At 40.7% G+C, this 20,947-nt stretch overlaps 1 protein-coding gene, 1 long non-coding RNA gene and 2 other non-coding genes across 5 annotated transcripts in view; 1 reads left to right on the top strand and 3 right to left on the bottom strand.

The window, feature by feature from the left end:
* MYO5B (myosin VB) overlaps positions 1-8,490 on the top strand; it is a 333,083-nt gene extending 324,593 nt beyond the window's left edge. For both annotated transcript variants that reach the window (XM_055559254.1, XM_055559253.1), the window contains one exon: positions 8,131-8,490. In XM_055559254.1, coding sequence (XP_055415229.1) covers positions 8,131-8,283 — 153 coding nt within the window. In that variant the 3' untranslated portion in view covers positions 8,284-8,490. The remainder of the gene's footprint in view (positions 1-8,130) is intronic.
* On the bottom strand, positions 393-20,831 carry LOC129635991 (uncharacterized). Its single transcript, XR_008706578.1, has 3 exons — positions 19,861-20,831; positions 13,426-13,538; positions 393-731 (listed from the first exon to the last, which is right to left on the bottom strand). It is a non-coding gene; the product is annotated as an uncharacterized LOC129635991 (long non-coding RNA).
* LOC129636376 (small Cajal body-specific RNA 18) lies at positions 20,270-20,352 on the bottom strand. Its single transcript, XR_008706912.1, has one exon. It is a non-coding gene; the product is annotated as a small Cajal body-specific RNA 18 (non-coding RNA).
* On the bottom strand, positions 20,420-20,562 carry LOC129636378 (small Cajal body-specific RNA 17). Its single transcript, XR_008706914.1, has one exon. It is a non-coding gene; the product is annotated as a small Cajal body-specific RNA 17 (non-coding RNA).
* Positions 20,832-20,947: the final 116 nt, after the last annotated feature.

Below are 20,947 nucleotides of genomic sequence, written 5' to 3'. Positions count from 1 at the left end.
CTTCACTTTCACTTTTTCACTTTCATGCATTGGAGAAGGAAATGGCAACCCACTCCAGTGTTCTTGCCTGGAGAATCCCAGGGGCAGGAAAGCCTGGTGGGCTGACGTCTATGGGGTCACACAGAGTCCGACACGACTGAAGTGACTTAGCAGCAGCAGCAGCATTGTGTGTGTGTGTTAAGTCACTCAGTTGTGTCTGACTCTTTGTGACCCCATGGACTGTAGCCTGCCAGGCTTCTCTGTCCATGGGATTCTCCAGGCAAGAATACTGGAGTGGGTTGTCATTCCCTTCTCCATGGGATCTTCCCAACCCAGGGATCAAACCTGGGTCTTCTGCATTGTAGGTAGATTCTTAACCATCTGAGCCACCATGGAAGCCCCAGTGTACCAATAGCAAGTTGCTAAACTATAACACAAAGTGGAATTAGAAAGTAAGCAAAATATCAACCCTACCCATAAATGAAACTAAGAAATACTGTTTTTTTTGTTTTGTTTTGCTTTTAATGTTTATTTATTTGGCTTCGTTGGGTCTTAGTTGTGACCTGCAGGACCTTTGTTGTGTCATTCAGGATCTTTCCTTGCAGCTCATGAACTCTCTGGTTTCGGTTTGTGGCGGTGTGTGGGCTTAGTTGCTCTGTGGCGTGTGGGATCTTAGTTCCCTGACCAGGGATCAAACCTGCATCCCCAGCATTGCAATGCAGATTCTTAACCATTGGACCACCCGGGAAGTCCTAAGAAATAGTTTTAAGGAAAAAAAAAAAAAAAGAGCTCTTAAATCTTGACTCTTACAATATATAAGAGACAATATTTACCTTTAGGAACATTCTTGAAAGCAAGCATATTAAGGGAAATTATTACTTAAATCTGTCTTAAGAGTTTGTGAATGTTTACCTAAAGATGAGCTTCCTAAGCTGAGCCCTCAGTGATCTGTGCTGAGTGCCTAATCTTCGTGTGTGACTGTAGCTGACAGCATCTAAAGGATGAGTCACATCAAGATTAGTCCAAAAACGGCGAACACTCCTCCCATCGGTACAGGTGGGGAGCACCCTGAGGAGACATAATACTTTTTCAAACTTTTAAACTGTCTCTTCAGCCAGTGAAGTAACTGTCAGTCCGAATCAAGGATAAAAAGAAATGGGAGAAAGTGATTAGAGAAGGAGGCAGGAAAAGCAGAAAAGAATAAATTACATTGAGCATCATGTATAAGTAGAGAAGAGAGGCTGAAGGTCAGGGGAGGGTGCCAGTCAGATGGAAGCTTGTTCTGTTAAGGGCAGTGGGGGAACTCCAGTGGTTTGTTAAAGATTTGGGTCAGAGAGAACCAGGCAGAGAGTCACCTCCATAAATGTTGTATCGTCAGCTGCTGAAATGACTGATGGCAGAAGCCACTGAGTTCTCTGACATGCCACTGTTTTTATGGAGAGCTGAGAATTTACACAAAGCAGAGGGCATATTTCTTAGACAGTCTTTTTTTGCTTTTAGATATCTGAGACACATTAGAGGGAGAGCTCTAACTGCTTATAAATTGGCACTGTATAGGAGAAGAGAGTTCAGGCCAAAGGTCAAAGAATATGAGCCAAATCACACTTGAGGTTTAAGGTAGTAGGAAAAAGGCAGTGGAAGTTGGTCCAATAGTCTCTGGAGACACATACAGTGAGATTCTTAGTCATCCTTAGCAGTCAATTCTTGAGTCCATCAATTATGTCAAAAAATGTTGTGTGCGTGTGTGTGTGTCTGTGTCTGTGTGTGTTTGCCAGCTAGGGTTTTGGTTTTGTTTCTTCCTACACAGTGCTCAGAGGAAAGGCTGGGACGGTTCATGCCATCCTCCTGTACTCGAACCTTATGTAAGATAAATACAAGTTGCTTTTGCAAACCATTTGCTAGGATAAAATATGCTGATGTGTAAGAATGATTCCTGTGAAATGACTACCTTGTGAATTTTAAATAAATACATATATACCTTTTGCTCCTGGGTTGTAGTATAGGTATTTTCTTTTTTGTCCCATTTTTATACTCTCCTTTAAATTCTTTACAATTTCTTCAAACTTTAAAGGGTTAGTGTGACTCTAAGGTGGAGAAATTAAAGGGTCTTAACTTTGCCAACAAAGTCATCTAGTCAAGGCTATGATTTTTCCTATGGTCATGTATGGATGTGAGAGTTGGACTGTGAAGAAGACTGAGTGCTGAAGAATTGATGCTTTTGAACTGTGGTGTTGGAGAAGACTCCTGAGAGTCCCTTGGACTGCATGGAGATCCAACCAGTCCATTCTAAAGCATATCAGTTCTTTGGAAGGAATGATGCTAAAGCTGAAACTCCAGTACTTTGGCCACCTCATGTGAAGAGTTGACTCATTGGAAAAGACTCTGATGCTGGGAGGGATTGGGGGCAGGAGGAGAAGGGGACGACAGAGGATGAGATGGCTGGAAGGCATCACTGACTCAATGGACATGAGTCTGAGTGAACTCCGGGAGTTGGTGATGGACAGGGAGGCCTGGCGTGCTACGATTCATGGGGTCGCAAAGAGTCGGACACGACTGAGCGACTGAACTGAAGTGCTATGAAAAAATTTTGAGAGCCTGTTGCCATTTTACATTTTATGCACATTTTCTCATGCTGTGTGATGGCTTTGTAATAATAAATGCAGCAAAGCTTGAAGCCAGCTGAGTGCTGAGCTAGCAACACTCCTAGAGAGACTGCTCTGACAGGATCACATGAAAGCTGCCCTGTGGTATCTTAAGTTAGTGAAGTTGCTTATTCATCCTTAAATGTCCTTGACTTTTCTTGAACTTCTTTTCCTATCATTTCAAACTACTTTTTCAAACTGTTAAAATGACTTTATAAATTTGACCCATCTTTTAAGATACCAAACCTCATGGGTATTTTTAAACTTGACACCTGGAAATTTAAAGTGTTTTCCTTACCCACGTTCAACTCTACAGGTTCTTCTGCCTTCTTAGAAGCATGTCATAGTCCTACACTCATGCCGATTTCATTCTAAAAACCCTGTTTCCTAGCACTTTTCAAAGGCTACTGCATTGCATATTTATTGACCTCACCCCTTGCTTTAAGACATAAGAAAATAGTGGTGCTGTGAGTGTTAGAGTCAATGTAACATCCACACAGAGGATTCACTTAGCAAATAAATATCCCTTGTCTTCTCTAAAGGGCAAATGATGAAACCTCTAGAAGGTTACAGAATATCAAAATATTGTCACTATCTGGCATCTGGTCCCATCACTGCATGGGAAATAGATGGGGAAACAGTGTCAGACTTTGTTTTTTGGGGCTCCAAAATCACTACAGATGGTGACTGCAGCCATGAAATTAAAAGATGCTTACTCCTTGGAAGCATGACCAACCTAGATAGCATATTCAAAAGCAGAAACATTTTTTTGCCAACAAAGGTCTGTCTAGTCAAGGCTATGGTTTTTCCAGTAGTCATGTATGGATGTGAGAGTTGGACTGTGAAGAAAGCTGAGCGCCGAAGAATTGATGCTTTTGAACTGTGGTGTTAGAGAAGACTCGTGAGAGTCCCTTAGACTGCAAGGAGATGCAACCAGTCAATTCTAAAGGAAATCAGTCCTGAGTGTTCATTGGAAGGACTGATGCTAAAGCTGAAACTCCAGTACTTTGGCCACCTCATGTGAAGAGTTGACTCATTGGAAAAGACCCTGATGCTGGGAGGGATTGGGGGCAGGAGGAGAAGGGGACAACAGAGGATGAGATGGCTGGATGGAATCACTGTCTCGATGGACGTGAGTTTGAGTGAACTCTGGGAGTTGGTGATGGACAGGGAGGCCTGGCGTGCTGCGATTCATGGGGTCACAAAGAGTCGGACACGACTGAGCAACTGAACTGGACTGAAAGCAATGATGGTGCCTTGTCCCAACAGGAAAAGCAGTTCTCATACTTGAAGTTAATGTGGGATGACCTGTGTTTTCAATCAGGATATATTGATTTTCCTATTGGCAGGACTCACAGTTAGTTGCCTTTGAATAGTTCAAAGTTTGATGGTGTGTGCCAGACTCAAGGAAAAAAGGAAATTTATCATAAAGAGATAAATTTCATATCATAAAAAGAACAGCAAACAACATAGCACTTGCCAAGTACCAGAGGCTGCTCTGAGTGCTTTCTTCACACACATTTACTCTCTTGAGCCTCGTAACCTAATGAGTATACTCTCCCCACCTCATTTTTTGCCATGTGTTTTTCTATTTTAAACCATTTTTAAGTGTACAGTTCAGTGGCACTGACTATATTCACAATGTTGAATAACTATCACCACTAATTCCAGAACTTTTTCATCATTCCAAACAGAAACTTGACCCAATGAGCAATAATTCCCTATAGTTCCTTTACCTCAGCCCCAGATAACCTCTATTCTACTTCCCATCTCTATGAATTTGCTCGTACTAGATATTTCATGTAAATTTGTCCTTTGGGGTCTGGCTTATTTTACTTACAGTATTCTTTGGGTTCATCTGTGTTTTGCTACATAACAGGTAGCAGAACATCATTCCTCTTTGTGGTTGTATAGTAACCCCTTGTGTGTATATATTACATTTTGTTTATCCATTCATCTGTCAATGGATATTGGGGGCAATGCTTTCATTAACATTGGTGTACAAATATGAGTACTTGTTCTAAGTTATTTTAGGTGTATCATTGGGAGTTGAATTACAAGTTCATATAGTAATTCTGTGTTTAAATGTTTGAGGAACTACCTCAAACACCGTTTTGCATTCCCACCAGCAATGCATGAAGTATATACATCATTCTTGTAGTTTTGTATGTTGAACCACCCTTGCATTCTGGGGATAACTCCAAATTGGTCATGTTTGTTAAGTCTACCTAGTTTATGGTGGTATTCATTGGCCTCTGTTTGCTCTTGATCTTCCACCTGGTGGTTCTATCCATTATTGAAAATGAGGTAATGAAGTTTCCGATTATTATTATAGACTTATTTCTCCCTTCAGTTCCTTCCATTTTTCCTTCATTATTTTGAGCTCTGTTGACAGATGCATGTATATAACTCATATCTTGATAGACTGAGACTTTTGTGCATATATAATGTCCTTCTTTGCCTCTTGTAAACTTTTCTAACTTGAAGTGTACTTTGTATGACAATAATACAGCTGTATCAGCTCTTTCCTGGTTACTTGGAATATCTTTTTTCAAACATCTACTTTCAATCTTTTTTTGTGTCTAAAGTGAGTCTTTTAGTGACTTTTTGAAAATCCGTTCTGCCATTCCCTGCCTTTTAATTGCCTTTATGTTTCCATTTAAAGTATTACCGATAAAAGATTTACTTCTGCCATTGACTGCTTGTTTCCTGTATGTCTTACATGTTTTGTGTTTCTCAGATCTTTCACCACTGTCTTGTGTGTTTATTTCTTGTAGTGAGGGAATCACTTTGATTCCCTACATCTCTGCATACTTTTTGGTTATTTTCTACTTCTTTATTTGTATTTTTGGCTCGGCCGGGTCTTGTTGCTTCACATGGGCTTTCTCTCGTTGCAGCGAGCAGGGGTTACTCTTCACTGTGCTGCACATGCTTTTCATTCCAGTGTCTTCTCTTGTTGCAGAGCACAGGCTCTAGGGTGCATAGGCTTCAGCAGTTGTGGTGCGTGGGTTTGGTTGCTCCACGGCATGTAGTATTTTCCTGGAGGAAGAGGAATTGAACCCATGTCCTCTGCATTGGCAGACAGATTCTTAACCACTGGACCACCAGGGAAGTTTCTGGTTATTTTCTTAGTGCTTACTGTGGTGATCATGATGAATGTCAACCTGTAACAACCTAGTTTAAATAATATCCACTTGGTTTCAATAGTATACAAATACTCTGCTGCTATGCATCTCCATCCCTCGATTTATAGTTATTGCCACAGATTACTTCCGTTAAATGTGTGTACCCATTAACAGAAATTTATTCTTATTTTCTGCATTTGTGTAAGTCATATAGGGAACAGAGGTGCTGCAAAACAAAAGTATAATGCTGGCTTTTACATTTACCTGACTTCCCAGGTGGCGCTAGTGGTAAAGAACCTACCTATAATGCAGAAGACACAGATGTGGGTTTGATCCCTGGTTGGGAATATCTCCTGGAGGATGGCATGGCCACCCACTCCAGTATTCTTGCCTGGAGAATCTCATGGACAGAGCCTGGTGGGGGTTGTAAAGAGTGGAGCCCCATGGGGTTGTAAAGAGTTGGACATAACTGAAGCGCTTAGCACACAGCTTTACCAGTTATTTTTTCTTATGGTTTTGAGTTACCGTTTAATGTCCTTACATTTCACCCTGAAGGACTTTAGTTACTGGTTACTGGTAACCAGCTCCTTCTGCTTTTGTTTCTCTGGAAATGACTCAGCTGTCCTTTGGTATCCAGGAGGGATTGGTTCTATGACCTCCATGGGTACCAAAAACCTGTGGATGCTTGTCCTTTATATAAAATGGCATAGTGTTTGCATATAATCTATGCACATCTTCCTGTACATTTTAAATCATCTCCAGATTACTTATTATACCTAATACAATGTAAATACTATGTAAATAGTTGTCAGCATATGTCAAATTCAAGTCTTACTTTTTGGAACTTCTGAAGTTTTTAAAAAATATTTTTGATCCATGGTTGGTTGGATCTACAGATGCAGAACCTGTGAATACAAGGGGCTGACTGTAATACTCCTTCATTCTTGAAAGACAGTTTTTCCAGATATAGAATTCTTGGTTGACTGGAAGAAGAAATTTCAGAAATTAAAATGTGTCATCCCACTGCCTTATGGCCTCCATGGTTTCTGATAAGAAATCCACTTTTACTGACGATAAGTTATGCGATGAGTTACTACTTTCCTGCTGTTCTTTGGATTCTTTGTCATTGGGGTTTGATACTTTGACATAATGTCTCAGTGACTCTTTTTGAGTTTATTCTGCTAGTTTGTTGAGCTTCTTGGAAGTACATCTTTCATCAGATTTGGGAATGTAGGCACTATTTCTTCAAATAGTTTGCTATCCCTTTCTCTCTTTCCTTTTTCTGGGACTCCCATTATGTATATTTTGGTTCACTTTATGGTGTCCCACAGGCTCTGTCCACTTTTACTCGTTCTGTTTTCTCTCCCCTCCTCAAACTGGAGAATTTCATCTGCTCTGTTTTCAAGTTGACTGGTCATTTCTTCTGCCTATTCAAGTCTTCCATTAGACCCCTTTAGTAAAATGAACAATTTCATTTTAGTTGTTATACTTTCCCTAAAATATCTAGCTCCAAATAGAGGGTGAGAGGGGAGGGGCTCTGTCCCCTTATATCTTCCAACTGATGTCATAAAGGAAGCCACTGTATCCCAAGAGAACCAAAAGCAAGGCAGACATCTGTGCCAGTCCTTCAGGGAACTACCAGACCAACCAGAGCGCACAGCCCCAGAGCTTTGGAAGGCAAGGTCTCCCTGCCTGCCCGGGCACCAGCCAGCTGCTCCAGGACTGGGGGTTGCTGTCCCTGCAGCTGCAGTGTGTTTGGAGAATGGGGGATGGCAACCAATGCACATTGCTCTCTCAGCAAAGATCTACAGGCTCTCCTTTATCAGGCACTTTCCTAGTTGTTTTAAGCATCCAGCCAGGTTCCAGAGTTATAAGACAGTTGATGGCAGTCTCTTTTTTTTCCTAGCTCAGTGGTAGCTTCAGTGGAGGGACTGACCCCTGGAGGTTCCTGTTCTGTCATTTTGTGCAATATCACTCTCCCTTTTCCTTTTTAGAGATGAGGAAACTGAGGCAAAGGAAGGTTCAGGAGCTTGCGCAAGGTGGTGCCAGGATTAGAGCTCAGGTTAACTGCCTCCAGAGCCCATGTCCTCAACCCTTTCACCATACTGCCTCGCCACATGATTTGCAGCTGAAGTGTATTTTTCTATTCTCCCTTAGATGGAAAATTTTTAAAAGAATGCTAGAATTGGAGAAACTAATGTCATCTGGTCTCCAAACAGGCCTAAACCAAAGCCTCTCTCCCTCTAAATACCTCAGGGAGAGGGAAACCACATTCTCCTGAAGTCCTGCCAGGAATATTCTTGTGATTCGTTTTTGTGAATTCACCAAAACTGGCTCTTTTTAGACACAGGCAGTGTTTTACATGGTCTTATCCTTCCCCACAGGCACAACTGCAAGATCGGAATGACCCTCAGCAGCTGCTATTAGACTTCAAGCACATGTTTCCCGTTTTGTTCCCGTTTAATCCATCTTCTCTGACCATGGACTCAATCCACATCCCAGCATGTCTCAATCTGGAGTTCCTCAACGAAGTCTGAAAATGCACATGCCAAAGCTCGATTGCCAGTGAGAGCACGAAGGAAGTACATAGGACAGTGAAGTGAATTTAAGAATCTGTTAAAATCTATAAAAGGAGATCAGATCAAAGTTTGAGAGCCTGTGCAGAGTGAACTATACAGAATAAGACACATCTGTCATTATATTTTGTACCTACTGCTCAGAATAAAAACACTTGAAATATGGAAGATTTTTTTAAAGTATGATTTCGGTCTAAACAAATTCATATCATAATCCATAGCCACCAAGCAGTCCCCATGGCCATACAAAAGGTGCCAGTCTATACAATAGAAACAGCCTAGTTTTGATCTTTGGACATAACGAGAATTTCCAAAGTAAGATGACATTAAAAATAATGTAAGTCACATAAACTGCCTTCAGAGGGCTTTTAACAAATCATGGTAGTGTTAAGCATGATACTGTCAAGCACGATACTGTCATATAGCAAGTGACATTTCCCCACATCAACAAACTACAGGTGTGGATGGGTTTATGGGGAGATGTTTTGAGGACAAACATATAGACCTGGGCCTTGAGAAGTTTCCTGAAGATAATTTTAATGCCTAGTGATGCAGACAATGGTGTAATTGACCTCCAGACTAAACAGTTTGATTATTGGTTTCTGAAGTAAAATTAGAAGACGGTCCCTAATATACTCAGACCTATTTGTGTGGTCATGAATTTATGGAGAAATTGTGCTAAAAATGCTACAGTTCCAAACATAAAATGTAAGCAAATAGATACTGTTATTTCCAATGCTAGTCCATGCACTTCCTGAGTCAAGAAAACTTAAAAAAAAATCAATATAATCTAAATGTTAGAAAATAGTAACAAGTCTTATTTTATTAGATTAAAAATCAAACAACTCAGTATAAAAGCATTTAATCCCTTAATGCCATTATACCTCCAATGAGAGGTATAATTACATATTATGTAATGCTCCTAGTAAGGAAAGCAAACTTCATCTTGACAATTTGACAAATTGAAAAGCCTTTTTAAAAAATCAGTTCAGGTATTATTAAATTATTATCCAAAAGTTTTGGGTGCTTGTGTGTGTATGTGTATGTGTTTTTTTTTTTTTTTTTTAAAGAGAGAATAGCTTATGTCAACTTTCCCTTTTCAGGTTATTTTCAACATTTTTCAAAATTACTACAAAAAATTGTAAATATCTCTGCTTTAAAATAAGGATTAAAAAAAAGTATTCAATGATAATATTACAACAGATTTTATGTGTTTACTGCTGGTTTCTTCAACAGCAGACATTCAATTAGAAAATCCTAACTTTTTACTATTTTTTCGTATTTCTGGTAGATAACTACGCTCCTTCCATGACAGGAACAGATGGTGTTTGCAAATCGTAGAAGAGCCTCTGTGCTGCATCAAGAAGATAAAATTTCTCCACAAAGTACAAGTAGAACCCACACACCCCACCACCTTTTTAATCAGCCTTTCAACTTAAAAGGCTCTTAGAAATACAACACACTCTGAGCACTAAAGAGTCCGGTGTGCAGAGCCCTCACAGCTTGGCTTCTTTGTAATTCTCCTCACCCGCTGGGCGGAAGAGGCACCACACCCGGACGGAGACCACTGCCCAGCAGGTCCCAACCCGTGTTGTCAACATGACCTCCACACTGAACATCAGCCTCCTCTCGGGTGTCCACACAGAGCTGTGCCTTCCCCTCCGCCCCAGATAAAGTCACATGATACGACAACCCTGACCCACCCTCTTCAGCCCACATGGTGACTACATTTGGAAGACCACTCTAAACCAACTGGGTCTACGGCTACCTCTTTTTAAAGTTGTTTATTATGTATAATTTGCTTTTTACTGCATTTTAGCTTAAAACTTAGTTTCATGTAGGGCCTGTTCTTAACCTTCTAGAGAAAATGAAATGCCTCATTAGAGTGGTAAGGAATTTGAAAAGCAGAGATTCCTTAAAAGCAACAGCTTCCCTGTCCTTGAATGTGTTGTATTAGTTGCTCAGTCACGTCTGACTCTTTGTGAGCCCATGGACTATATAGCCCTCTAGGTTCCTCTGTCCATGGAATTCTCCAGGCAAGAATATTGGAGTGGGTAGCCGTTTCCTTCTCCAGGGGATCTTCCTGACCCAGGGACCAAACCCAGGTCTTAGCTCAGCTGGTAAAGAATCTGCAGCAATGCAGGAGACCCTGGTTTGATTCCTGGGTCAGGAAGATCCCCTGGAGAAAGGGATAGGCTACCCACTCCAGTATCCTTGGGCTTCCCTGGTGGCTCAGATGGTAAAGAATCCGCCTGCAATGCGGAAGACCTGGGCTTGATATCCTGGAGAAGGGAACAGCTAACCACCCCAGTATTATGGCCTGGAGAATTCCATGGAGAGAGGAGCCTAGCAGGCTACAGTCCATGGGGTCGCAAAGAGTTGGACAGGACTGAGTGACTTTCCCTTTCTTTCTTTTCCTGCAGGGCAGGCAGCTTCTTTACCATCTGAGCCACCAGGGAAGCCCTTAAGTGCTTATACTCGCATCTCTCCATCCCTCTGGGTCACTACCTTTGCTGCCACTACCAGTGATACGACAAACCTATCAGTGGCTAGTCATTGGGTGCCAAGGACCCACTGAATAAAACCTTGGCAAGTAGAATAAATGGGGTGGGGGAACTTATGAATACTTCCCTACTAAGCCTAAGAAACAGTAGATTGAGTTCTCTTCCAAAGGTAAAGATATTTCACTGGAGCTGCAGTTTGTATATATTTAATGACTCAGTAGGTGAAGAATCTGCCTGCAGTGCAGGAGACACAGGAGATGTGGGTTCAGTCCATGGGTTGGGAAGATCCCCTGGAGGAGGAAACAGCAACCCACTCCAGTATTCTTGCCTGAAAAATCCCATGGACAGAGGAACCTGGCGAGCTACAATCCATAAGGTCACAAAGAGTCAGACACAACTGAGCAACTAGGAAAAAAAAAAAAAGGCAGTATTTTACAGACACAATAAAAGAATACATTAATTGGTTACTTAATGTTTAGGTCTGCCCTATTTAACATAACAGACTGGAAGAAGCATCTTTAGTAATCTTTAGTTAGCATTTTTCTTAAGTCAGTTCAACACATTTTCCAACTTCTTGAAATCAATGACTTTTAATTTAAATAATCCAACATAAAGGTTTGAATTCTATGCCAGATATCTGTCTTTATATTTTAGTATTTAAAATTTAGTTGACACTTTTCTCACTACGTGCCTTCAGCAGTTACTAAGATAACTGACATCAATTGTCTGAAATAAGTGTTGCTGTGGGAAGAATTTCATGTTCAACATAACATTCTGGTGGTGTTTTTGTTCTGTCTTTTGAAACATGAAAAGCATTTTAAAGATTACTTAATCAAATATTTATAGATCAAACAATTCATGTTTTAAGTATTAACTGGACCTATCAGTTTCCTAAGAGTAATGTGTGTTGTGTGCATATTAATAATTGTTGCTGAAGCTGACAAACATCACCTACATGTATTCTCCACAAGCCGTCACAGCCACTGTTAGACTTAACGGTACCCAGCAACCAGGTCAGACCCAAAGGAAAATAGGGTTTATCCTTCTTTTTATGAAGCATGTCAACAAGAGTTTTTTCCTTGATTTTCCATTGCTACATTTTAAAGTTTTTGTAAAAACAAAAGACAAAACTAAAAACTTGGAATACTTAGAAAAAATTAACACCGTTACTATCAATTCATCAAATACTTAACAGCCTCATTTAACCCATTATGACAACAGTAACCAATAAATTAAAATCCATTTCTTTAACATATAGTAAGTTTAATTGCTTTCATACATTTGACCTAGTTCTAAGGAAGCAAGGGATTCGTAAGCTGAAATACTTGTGTGATACCAAATGACTAAACAGTTACTAAAGTGTGACAGCATGGGGCAGGACACTGGTTTTTCCCCATAGAATGTTTTTCGCAGTTTCTCATTTGCTGCACGAGCCAAACAGCCATAATTCACTCTTTGTACACACTGGTGCCATAGAGAATTAGTGTATAGAAAATTAGAGGTTGATGCCAATGCCAATAAAACGTAGGCTTTTTTTTCTTATTATATAGATCATTAGATACTAAAGATTGTTTTTCCCCCCAAAATTTCCAATTATAATAAAGAGGGTCAATCAAAAATGAGTTTAAACTGCTTTCTAAAGTGATATAGTGTCAGAATAATCCAGATTTGAATATAACATTTTGTCACCAACTGATGCTTAAAGGACTATTTCACTGAGGCGTTCACATCATATTGAGAGGTGACTCTAACAGTGGAGAAGAAATATTACTAATAAAAATATTTTTCCATTTTGAACAAATCTGTAAACTACACCTTTGTTTATAAAAATCGCTTGTATTAGTCACTGTAATATTCAACTGTGGATAAAAATATGTGGAAATAAATACTATTGAATAAGGTGGTGTGACAAATTTAAATGAAATTTAAAACTAATTGCACATTGGCTGAAAAGTTTATTTTTAATGCTTTCTTAAGAAATTTTATTCAGGGGTCTATATTTCAAACATGCATCGTGATCATTGAAACCAGAGGTTGGCAAACTGCAGCCTGCAAGTTGCAGGTAGAAGGAAACTCCCTATAAAATAAGACTGAGTTAATTTAAACAAGGCAGTTTGGGTGCAGTGGATCAATGGAATAAAACAGAGAGCTCAAAGATAAACTCATATGTATAACTTTGTATATGGCAAAGATGTCATTACAAATCAGTGGGTACACTATAAGATCTGTATGGAGTAACTTACATAGTGAAAAACATTAACAATGACATTAAAATACTGGAAAAGATTTCAGGTAAGAAAACTCCATACTACAGAAATGTCAATTGTCCCCAAGTTGGTCTACAGATTAAAAACAATCTCACTACAGTTTTGGGGGAACCAGACTTGGGTCTGCTGGCCTGCACACAGTAAAACCAATCTGCCAACACCAGGTGGTGGTGAAGGAAAGGGCTGTGTAACACAGGGCCAAGAAGGAGTATGGGCAGCTAATGTTTAAAAGACCTGAACTCTGGGTGAACTTCAGGGAAATGTTTTTAAAGAGAGTGAGGCACAGGGTTGCAGAGTGCCTGATCAGCTCCTAAACATTTTTCTGACATCACCTGATGTTGGTGGGGCGTCAACATCACCAACTTTCTGATTCCAACCAGTCTGGGGTCTCCTGCTTGTGGTCAACAGGCAGTTGACTTCTTTCACCAGGTGGGGGTTTCAGTATCTGCAAAACAGCTCAAGGATATGGCTCAGAATATTACTTAGCACTTAAGAAGGAACTAAAGGTCCTTGACTTTTTATGGCTAAACCATTTTACTGTCTCTTAACTGTTTTCCTATATTTCTGCATTTTCTCACTTCTGTGATTAAATTTGCTCTTTGAAACTCAGGGAGGGCCAAGGAGGCTAAAGTTTTTTTATTTTTTACCAACAAGTGGTAGGTGAAGGACATGGTGGGTGGGTGGGGTCTATCCAGGGGAGGCCCCATAGGGTCCTGCTCAGTTAAATCTATGAACCTAGATTTAACTAAGTTTATACAGGTATACCTTGGAAATATTGGTTGTTCAGTTCAACCCCATTGCAATAAAATGAATATCACAAGTAACCCAAATTTTTTGGTTTCATAGTACATATAAGTTATTTTTCCACTAAAGTGTGCAAAGATCACTGATCACAGATCACCATAACATGATAATCTTGAAAAAGCTTGAAATATTACAAGAATTACTAAAATGTGATGCAGAGACAAAAAGTGAGCAAATGCTGTTGGAAAAAATGGCACCAGCAGACTTGCTCCAAGCAGAGTTGCCACAAACTCAACTTAAACAAGAAAATGAAACAACAACAACAACAAAAAAAACACACAATAAAGTGAAGCAGAGTATAATGAAGTATATCTGTATTACCAAATGAAATTCTAAGGCTTGGTAAGGGTACAGAAACTGCAAGTAACTTTCAAACAGGTAGAGGAACAAAGACAAATACACTTGACCCTTGAGTAAGGGGTAGGAGAGCCCACCCTCCATGCAGTCAAATTACATGCTCTGAATGTAATTTATAGACAGCTCTACACATACGGAGTTCCTCCATATCCGAGGTTCCAACCAATCTCTGCTCATGTAGTACAGTAGTATTTACTATTGAAACAAATCTGCAAATCAACCCGTGCAGTTCAAACACATGCTGTTCAAGGGCCAGCTGGATATATATCCTTCACTTAAGTTTGTGATAGTATCTTAAGCTATCTGGAACACATCTAGACCTGCGGTAAACTTAAATTTGGCAAATCAGTGTCTGTATTATTCTCTGTCTATATTTATTTCTGATGTGCTTGTTTGGCAACTTAAACTTTCAGTAGGGTAGGTATCTGTTATAAGGACAAAACCACATCCTAGGTTATAACTGCCTCTTTTTAAAAATATTTATTTTTTAATTGAAGGATAATTGCTTTACAGAATTTTGTTGTTTTCTGTCAAACCTCAACATGAATCAGCCATAGGTATACATATGTCCCCTCCCTCTACAGTCTCCCTCCCATCTCCCTCCCCATCCCACCCCTCTAGGTTGATAAGACAGAGCCCCTGTTTGGGCCCCCTGAGACATACAGCAAATTCCCATTGGCTATCTATTTTACATATGGTAATGTAAGTTTCCATGTTACTCTCTCCATACAGTTCACCCTCTCCTCCCCATAGCTGTCTCTTAACAAAATTTGAAGTTATCGCCAAAAGCAGTTAGACTAACAATGAGCACATACATGACCTTCCCAGCTTCTCAAGATTAGTAAACACAGCTGTCTCGTTCATTCAAATTCAAGGCCCTCCATACCCTTCAGTTCTGAATCCATGGACTCATTCAACCTCAATCTAAAAATTTTTTTGCCAGAAAGTTCCACAAAGACGTGAATTTTTCATGCACCAGCAACTATTTACATAGAATTTACTTTGTATTAGGTCCAATAGCTAATCCAGAGACTTCTTAATGTATGTATATGGGAGAATGTGCATAGGTTATATGCAAATATGCAAATACTACTTTATGTAAAGGACTTGATTTAGGTGTCTGTCTAGAACCAATCCCCTAAGATACTGAGGGGTCACTGTACTCATCTGTTAACATAGTCCCAGCTCCTACCAACTGTACCAGCTTTCCCAGTCTCTGCTAATGAAACTTCTAAAAGCAGTGCTATTCAAAACTACCATCAATTTAGGGTATTACAGGAAAATCCCATGGACGGAGGAACCTGGTAAGCTGCAGTCCATGGGGTCGCACAGAGTCGGTCGGACACGACTGAAACAACTTAGCAGCAGCAGCAGCAGGAAGTTTAAGTACAGCAAATTATCCACATAATGTAGAAGACAGGGCTGAGGCCAGTTATTTCTGAAATCCTAATGAAATCTGAACTGCAAATTCAAGATTTATAATTGATTCACTGATTTCCAGTTTTATACTAATGCTACTCTTTTTCTTTACAAAAAAATAATTACAGAAAGACATGATAATAGGCTATTTCTAAAAATATTGAAAGCTAAATGTCTTACAACAGTAACTTTACATCGCATATCTAGATTTTTAAAATTATAAAATACCTAATTTTGATATAGATATTTAGTATTGTACTATATGGCCTGGTGGCTCAGACAGTAAGGCGTCTGTCTACAACGTGGGAGACCTGGGTTCGATCCCTGGGTTGGGAAGATCCCCTGGAGAAGGAAATAGCAATCCACTCCAGGGCTATTGCCTGGAAAATCCCATGGACAGAGGAGCCTGGTAGGCTACAGTCCATGGGGTTGCAAAGAGTCGGACACGACTGAGCGACTTCACTTCTATATAGATAGATATAGATATGGTTAAAAATGAAAAGAACTAAATGGAATTTCAGGTAATTTTTCAGCTTCCTTGAAAGATACTTTTCCTCTCAATTTTTATTTTGAAAGTTAAACAGCTATAGAAGAATTGTAAAAATAGAACAATGAACAACCATGTAGTCTACCCTTATGTTCCCTAATTAGTAACATTTCACCATGTTTGCTGTCTTCGCCAGTGTATCTGTATGCAGGTTTTTTTTTTTTTTCTCCCGTCAATTGGTAATTAGTTTTGGCACCATGACTCTTCACCTTTAATATTTCGGTGTGTATCTCCTTAGAAAGGACAATCTCTGCCCTATCTCCAGTATAATTAACATAATCAGGAAAAGTAATGTCAATACCACCTCATGAAATTTACAGACCATTCCTCCCCAACAGTCCCAATTCTGTTCTTTAGCGTTGTTTTGAATCCGGTTTCCAAAAAGACCCCACATTACACTTAATTGTCACATCTCATCTCCTGTTCATCTAGTACCATTCCTGGCCTTTTTTGTTTTTCACAACACTGACATTTTAAGAGTTCAAGTCAGTTATTTAGCAAAGTGTCCCTCAGTTGGATTTGTATGATCGTTTCCTTATGATCAGATCTGTCAGACGCTTTTTTGGAGAAATCCTACGTGAGTCTGTGTCCTTCTCGGTGCATCTCAGTGCACGATGTCAGTTTGTCCCATTAATGGCAATATTAAGCTTCGTCATTTGGTCAAGGTAATACCCACAAGATTTCTCTAGTGTATGGATACCTTTTCCTCTTCATGATACTCTGCTGCTGCTGCTACTGCTAAGTCGTTTCAATCATGTCCAACTCTGTGTGACCCTATAGACGGCAGGCTACCAGGCTCCCCTGTCCCTGGGATTCTCCAGGCAAGAACACTAGAGTGGGTTGCCATTTCCTTCTCCAATGCATGAAAGTGAAAAGTGAAAGTGAAGTTGCTCAGTCATGTCTGACTCTTAGCGACCCCATGGACTGCAGCCCACCAGGCTCCTCCATCCATGGGATTTACCAAGCAAGAGTACTGGAGTGGGGTGCCATTGCTTCTCCACATGATACTCTAAGATTGTGTAAATATCTTTACATAGATACTCATGTTTTTATATATGTAAACCTTTGTACTCAATGGTTTTCAAATACACCCATTTTCATGACATGTTTAATTACAGAAAACTTAGAAATTTCTATTTGGAAAGACTTGCTGCAAGCAATCTTTAAGCTATTAAGTGGAAAAGTGTGATACTCATGATGGCATTTTAACTTTTCTCAATAAATATAAGAGCACCAGACTGAATAGAACCTGCCTTTTTCTCTTATTGAAGAACACTAATACCTTTATCAATAGTTCTAGAGAACAAGAATTTATTTTGCATTTGGACTAGTAGAAAGTTTTAATGGAAAAACACATAACTTTTCAAGATCTGTTTATTTCCTCCACTGTTGTATCTCACACTTAACACAGTTAATTGCACATGTTTTCTGATTTTTTTTTTTGTATTACAAAACATATTTGGCTGAAGTTCAGAGTGCCAACTTGTGATAAGACATGTTGGTTTTGGCTCACCTAATGAATTCCATTTTGATTTCTATTTGATTATGAGTAACTAGCTGTCAAACATAAATCAAGTTCTAATGCTCTAAGGTATTCATTATATATATGCATATAGAATGGTATCAGCTCTGTACTATCCTTGGAAGAATTAAGAAAATGGTCCTTTGAATCACTTTCTGTAGGCGCCATAGTTGATAAAGGCAAGCATCTAGTAATGACCCATTGCCTCACTTCTCCACCCACCTTTCTCTGCCAAAAAAAGCAAATAAATCTTCTAACTCAAGTCACCAAATACGTTACCTTTACCAAGGTTTCAACTACTTTATTTCTTCACCAAGGAAGATTAATTTAGCATTCACCTCCTTTCCTGTTTTCTATAACATATGCCTTAGCTAACTCTTTTCCTACCCCCCACTTCTATGTTCCAAATGTCATAAGCCCTGGACAAAGAATACAGGCCTTGGGCTTCTGAGAATCAAGAGTTCAAACTTCAAATTCAGCAATTTTCTAGATTTGAGGCTTTGACAAATTACTTGGTTTCTCTGGGTCTAAGCTTCCTCATTTATAAAATAAGAAAGGAATAACTCCTACCTATTTCATGGGGTTGCAAAATGTCCCTTAATTTGGGTTTGTCTGATGATGTATGAATTGTATGTTATTCTGTTTTACATAACAGTAATCTTGAGAAACCCATATGCAGGTCAGAAAGCAACAGTTAGCACTGGACATGGAACAACAGACTGGTTCCATATAGGAAAAGGAGTATGTCAAGGCTGTACATTGTCACCCTGCTTATTTAACTTATATGCAGAGTACATCATGAGAAACACTGGGCTGGAGGAAGCACAATCAAGATTGCCGGGAGAAATATCAATAACCTCAGATATGCAGATGACACCACCCTTATGGCAGAAAGTGAAGAGGAACTAAAAAGCCTCTTGATGAAAGTCAAAGAGGAGAGTAAAAAGTTGGCTTAAAGCTCAACATTCAGAAAACTAAGATCATGGCATCTGGTCCCATCACTTCATGGGAAATAGATGGGGAAATAGTGGAAACAGTGTTCAGACTTATTTTTGGGGGGCTCCAAAATCACTGCAGATGGTGACTGCAGCCATGAAATTAAAAGACGCTTACTCCTTGGAAGGAAAGTTATGACCAACCTAGATAGCATATTCCAAAGCACGGACATTACTTTGCCAACAAAGGTCCGTCTAGTCAAGGCTATGGTTTTTCCAGTGGTCATGTATGGATGTTAGAGTTGGACTGTGAAGAAAGCTGAGTACCGAAGAATTGATGCTTTTGAAGTGTGGTGTTGGAGAAGACTCTTGAGAGTCCCTTGGACTGCAAGGAGATCCAACCAGTCCATCCTAAAGGAGATCAGTCCTGGGTGTTCATTGGAAAGAATGATGGTAAAGCTGCAACTCCAGTACTTTGGCCACCTCATGCGAAGAGTTGACTCATTGGCAAAGACTCTGATGCTAGGAGGGATCGGGAGCAGGAGGAAAAGGGGAGGACAGAGTATGAGATGGCTGGATGGCATCACTGACTCAGGAGTTGGTGATGGACAGGGAGGCCTGGCATGCTGCGATTCATGGGGTCGCAAAGAGTCGGACACAACTGAGCGACTTAACTGAATTGAACTGAACTGAATCCCAAAGATGGTAGCTTTTATTTTACTATCATTCATCATCCAGAATATGGAGATGAAAAAAATATCATCAGGTATGTGAGAGGCTTTGATCTATTCAAAGTCCAAATTCCACTGACTATATACATCTGCTGTGAAAAACCAATATACATATTATCTAAAGTTTTTAAAGTGAATTTAAAGTTAGCAGCCTTGGAATTTGCATATTGAATTAACAAGGGTCAATTTCCTGGATTTGTTTAAATCAAACAGAAAAAAAGAATAAACCAGAGGGTCAAAGAACAGATGGTGAAGAAAGGAGAACAAAGGGAGCACAAAAGAGAAATGAAGGGATTTTCTGTAATGCTGGACATGTTCTAATTACATTTTGAAAGCTGAGAGTAGTTTGGATTACAACAGTATAAGCACTTGTGAAACTCATCCAACTTGAAGATTCATACGTTTGACCACATGGTAATTCTGCCATAAAAGGACTGTAAACATATACTCACCTTTAATGTGAGCCGAAGTATTCCTGACGTGTACTAAGGCTGACAAAGGAAAAAAAAAAAAAGGAAAGGAAAGACGTGATACAGCAAATATGGCGAAGTGTTAATACTTGTAGAATACGGGTGATGAATATACGGGTAGTTCACGTAGAAGTCTCTGCGCTTTCCCTCAAGTTTCTAAGTTTTCATAATAAAAACGTCGGGTTAAAAAAAAAAAAAACGAAAAACAAAATGAGAGGACCACGAACGCGTTGACCACCAGGATTTGGGGCGGGCGTTCCCAGACAGCTCACAGAACACCTCAGAGCCTCCCACCACAGCTTCCCAACCACCGAACTGAGCCCGAGGCAGCATGGCCCGCCTCCGAGCCCTGGCGCTGGGGGTTTGCCGCCCGCGTCGCCCCCTGCTCGCCCGGTCTCAGTCCGTTCTCAGAACACGCTCCATCACCTAGTTCCCAGAACTCAGATTGCGCAGTGGTCACGTCATCATCGACCAGGGCTTGCAGGGACCACCCTAACGTCACCCAAATCTTAGCCTAACTGCCTCCCCCTAACCTCCCAGCCCCCGGGTCCCTGGCCCCATTTCGCCTGACACGTTTTCATAATCCTCTCAGGCTCCGGGCCAGCGGCGCCATCAGCCATGGGGCCCGATCATATAAGGAAAATACTGCGGCCTCATCCGGGGGCTGCATCGTGGACCCGGGGGCGACCCTGTCCCCTACGCCACTCTCTACACCCCAAACCTGCCAACCCCCCTGCCCCGCTTCTCGCGCCCGGGCCTCTCGGGCGGGTCCAGCCGCCTCGGCTTCCCCCAGGGCTGCTCTGCGCAGCCGCCCACCCCGCCTGCCAGCGCGGCTCAGCCAATCCCCTCCCACTCCGTCTTCCGTGCCCACCCGACTTCCGGCCGGGCTCGGCCGCCCCAGACCTTCCTCAAACCCTTTCCGCCCTTTTGGCAGCCCAGTCACACCTTTGGCCCCCGGGTCACACGTTGAAGAGAATCCGGGAGTGCGGAGGAGGGGAACCGCTAATTACCGTGGCGCGGGGAGGGGCTCCAAAGGCTAGGTTGGGCAGGGGGGAGTCAAAACATTCGA

Source organism: Bubalus kerabau, chromosome 21 (genome assembly GCF_029407905.1).
Source record: "Bubalus kerabau isolate K-KA32 ecotype Philippines breed swamp buffalo chromosome 21, PCC_UOA_SB_1v2, whole genome shotgun sequence".
In the NCBI taxonomy this organism is placed as follows: Eukaryota; Metazoa; Chordata; class Mammalia; order Artiodactyla; family Bovidae; genus Bubalus; species Bubalus kerabau.
This window is presented reverse-complemented; position numbering and strand designations above follow the sequence as displayed.